Here is a 4,729-nt window from a genome sequence, read left to right as displayed (position 1 = left end):
TATATATGTGTGTGTGTGTGTGTGTGTGTGTGTGGTGTGTATATATATATACTTATATATATATATATAAATATATTTCTGTAGAAATATATTTTCTTATTATATATCAATCTTTATTTAAGAAGCTCAATGTAATTACAGAGCAATATAGAGAATGAATGACAAAAAGTTATATTACAAAATTCATGGTGTTGACCATCTTATAATTTATTCCTTTAATTCAGTTAACTCATACAATTCTTGACAGTATCTGTCATATATATATATATATATATATATATATATATATATATATATATATATATATATATATATATATATATATATATATATATATTATGGGAAGACAACTGCAGGAGAAATGTTTTGAACAAAACTCTTTTTTGTATCAAGTTTTTATAGATCTAACTAAGGCCTTTGGCACTATCAAGAGAGAAGCCCTGTGGAGAGTACTTAGTAAACTTGGGTGTCCACGCACATTCCATCGTAATATGAAAGCACGTGTCACATTCAACGGGAAACTATCAGAAGAGATCACTTTTGACAATGGTGTCGAGCAAGGTGATATACCTGCCCCGACACTTTTCTCAATATATTCTGCGGTGGTACTTGCCCATGCTTTTCGAAACTGTGACACTACAGTTGGCTTGAGGTTCAGAATCACTGGTAGAGTGTTCAATCTGAGGAGATTTACTACCCGATGTAAAACCTTCCAAACACTTGTAGGTGTGTTACTGTACGCTGATGATGCTGACCTCGTCGTTCACACTGAAGAGGACATGCAACTGATTATCAACAGATTTTCAGTAGCATGTTCTTCCTTTGGTCTCACTATAAGTTTGAAGAAGGCCAAGATGATGTTTACTGCCCCCATGGGTGTTCCGTACCGTGAGCCAAATATTTATATTGATGACATCAGATTAGGTATCGTTGACACATTTGCTTACCTTGGTAGCACCTTGTCGAGGGATCATTTCGCTGGGTTCTGAGATACATACTCGCATCCAAAAGTGGTTATGGCGTGACAAATGTGTTATTTTTCCAACCAAAGTAGCAGTATATCTATGTATAGTTTCAATATAAATTAAAACATTGCCGAATCAGGAGAGATGTGGTTGGAGGGTGATACTCAGAATAGAATTGCGAATTCTTCTATTTAATAAGAGTATGCTACTCCATGGATTTAATAAAAAAAAAAAAATTCTGCTGGAATTTCTGTGCAGATTCCCGAATTTTACAGAAAAATTTCCGTTAAATAAGAGATACACCTGAAGAAGGTCGAATATTTCATCGACCGAAAACGTTGTGAAAACAACACTCAAGATGAGAAAAGTAGTCCAAATAATAATTAAAAAAAATATATATATACGAACAAATCATTTTATTTGCACAAGTAAGTTCTGTTTTCACGATTTGGTGAACAAGAATTCCACAAACTACCGCAAAACTTTGCAACATTTCGCAAATGTAATGAATGGAATTTTATACGCCACGCCCAAATTAGCTCCACATTTAGTTGTAAACATTTTTAAATAATGCCCTAAATATTAAATTCATATTCATTTGAATTGATGTTCAGTCTAGAATGAGACCGTAAATGGTTAGTAACATTTAATGCTACTAAGTCTAAACTTCTTTCCTTTAACAACCACAAAAAAACCTTCTCAACTACTGATTGACATGACAAATAACACTCTATTCAAGAGACCATCTTTCAAGCTCCTCAGCCTAATAGTCACATGCAACACGAATTGGAAAAAGGGTATTTCCAAGGCTGCTGCAAAAGTGGGCTCCCTCTATCGTGCTAGAAAATTACTCACACCAGAGAGCATCCTATATCGTAAGACAGTCACAATTCGCCCATGCATGGAGTATTGTTGCAATATCTCGGTTGATGCAGCTACCACTAATCTCTTACTCTTAGACAGGGTAAAAAATGTCTCAAATCTGAAAGGTCATGTACTACCGGCAAAGCTTTTACCTCTGTCCCATCACCGCAATGTTGCATCACTGTGTCTGTTTATCAAGTATTTTAATGAAATGTTCTCTGACGAACTCGTAGCCCTTATGCCGTCTCGTCGTAAATACTCTGACTCGACAAGCAACAAAATTCCACTCCTCTACTGTAGAGATTCCTAAATGTCGGAAAACCTTCTACTCTAATAGTTTCTTTTTCGGACAGCAAGACTTTGGAATTTCTTCCCGAATCTCCTGCTTCCCTGATTTACTGACATGCAAAAATTTAAATATAATGTGAACAAACATCTCGTTGCTCCGCCCCTTCATAGTGTCCCTGTAAATACGGATCTAAATATAACCCGTTACATCCAAGAGGCACTGTGTTTTGTTTTATAGTGAATAGGAAGTTAAAAAATTCCAGTAAGCAGGGATTTTATTATTTATTATAGTTTAGAGTTCTTGATTTGATTTTACTTGGAATTATGAGTTCGCTGATTTTTTCGTTAATTTTAGAAGTTATAAATATGGGGTATAACTTGTGAAATCATAGAACAGGGAGATGTTTTTTTTTGTTTTTTTTACATTACATGGGCATTCGGGTTTGTAATCCCCAATTATTTTAATTTTAAATTAAACGAAGTTTTTATTTTAATTGTAATGAAAAAGAAAAACAAATTTATCATTAGTCATAAAACTTCATAATTAACAATAACAAATTTAAGGCTAAAAACTTGATGGAAGGAACGTAATATATAAGTTCCAATACCCTCTAGGATAATGCATCTCCAACAGTATAAAAACTAACTGTTACATTAGGTACACTACTAATACACTTTTCCAAAGGCTCAAATTGCATCTTCCTGACTCCAGCTTAACCAGCCAGCATTTGAAGGAACTGACCGACCCCAATACACAATGTAGACAACATTTGGTTAATAAGAAAAAAATGTACATTACGACTAAAATGTAAAAAGACTGGAAATTCGAGATGCATTACCTATAAAGCCTAAATACTTCACAATAAATAATATTAATTACGAATCTAGTTTTAATACCTTGAAGTGTTAATAATTGACTCCAAAATATCATTAACCGTTTAATTCATAAATATTATCCATTTTAAGTACCCCAGCGGTCTATTCTTGGACCTATATTATTCCTAATATTAATAAATAACCTCCCTGATAAAATTGTCTCTGAGATGGGTATATTTGCTGATGACACCATGCTCTATAATAGGCATAAGGAAACAAACAAATGAACACATATCTAAGGCAATGGCATAAATACTAGAAGAAGACCTTCAATCTATAGTGGAACGGGGACAAAAATGGATGGTCACGTTCAAGGCTGCCAAAACTAAGCTTGTTTCCTTCAATAATTACAAGAAACCTTCTCTACCACCAATAGCAATGGCCAAAAATACATTACCTGAAAGTATTTCTTTTAAACTCCCCGGTGTAACATTCACAGGAAAATATGAGTTGGAACAGATACATTGAGAGCATTGACAAGGCTGCTGCGGAAAAGGTGGGCTTTCTCTACCGTGCTAGAGACCTACTTACGCCTGAAATTATCCTGTACCTCTATAAGACCATTATTCGCCCACGTGTGGAGTTTTGTTGTCATATTTGGGCTGGTGCATCTGCTACTAGTCTCTCACTCGTGAACAGGGTTCAACAGAGACTCGCCAACCTGATAGGTCCTGAACTGTCATCTAAGCTTCAGCCTCTGTCCCATCGATGAGATGTTGCATCCCTTTGTCTATTCTGCAAGTATTTAAATGATGAATGCTCTGGCGAACTACAAGCACTTGTACCCCCTCGACGTAAATACCCTGAGAACCCCGACAAGCAGCAAAATCCCACCCTTACACAGTAGAGATCCATAGGTGTATGAAAGCCTTCTACTCCAATAGTTTCTTTCCCAGCTCAGAACTGCTAGACTTTGTAACTCCCTTCCGGTTTCCTGTTTTCACAACTGTACTGACATGCAGAAGTTAAAGTGTAATGTGAACAGACGTCTTGCTGCTCATCTCCCTTCATGATATCCCTGCAACTTATGTCCCCGATAATAATCCCTTACTTCAAAGTGGCACTGTGCCGTGTTTGGGGTGAAAATTGAATTAAAAATAATAATTTCTTTTAAGTAACTACGCATTTAACACGTGATCATGTCCTCTATACGGCATTTCATTACTTATACGTACTAAAAAGAAAACCTTAAAAAGCCGCAAATCCATTAGACATCATTAAACCTGTGCCTAAATCAAAACGTAGATTCCATGAACATACCTTTTTTCTGAGTAGTGCACGCCTGTGGAATTCTCTTCCGCTTGCCTGTTTCCCACCTGACTACAACTTGGACGTCTTCAAGTCCAACATAAACAAATTCCTGATTAATCGGCCCCTTAAGTAAAACACTTTATCAGATCTCCAATACCAACTATTACTACGATAGTATCCCATAGATTACTGTACACAAAATAACCCTTATCCCCGAGTGGCTTACGGGTCTTGATAAGTGGTGATCCCCATGTAAAAAATAAAAAAAATCAATACCGTGCCTGATGACGATTCACAGAATCAGTCGAAAGTACGTGCAAAAAAGAAAAAAAAAATGGAAAGAAAGAAAGAAAAAGTGAAAAACACCTACGGAACTTACATATTACAATTCGATGGATAAGCCAAATGATCGATATCGAGAAGATCAAAATAGATTAATTAAATAAAACCATTCCGTCCAATTCAAAAGTGTTTGTTTTCCTCTC

General features: G+C 35.7%; 1 protein-coding gene across 1 annotated transcript; it reads left to right on the top strand.

The window, feature by feature from the left end:
* The first annotated feature begins 491 nt into the window (after positions 1-491).
* On the top strand, positions 492-989 carry LOC145294215 (uncharacterized). Its single transcript, XM_080141324.1, has one exon. The coding sequence runs from the start codon at positions 492-494 to the stop codon at positions 987-989; it is 498 nt and encodes a 165-aa protein (XP_079997450.1).
* The last annotated feature ends 3,740 nt before the right edge of the window (positions 990-4,729 follow it).

This window comes from Euprymna scolopes, chromosome 15 (assembly GCF_053919585.1).
Source record: "Euprymna scolopes isolate OS-2025 chromosome 15, ASM5391958v1, whole genome shotgun sequence".
NCBI lineage: Eukaryota > Metazoa > Mollusca > Cephalopoda > Sepiida > Sepiolidae > Euprymna > Euprymna scolopes.
The sequence above is the reverse complement of the archived record's forward strand: the minus strand, read 5'-3'. Positions and strand labels throughout refer to the sequence as shown.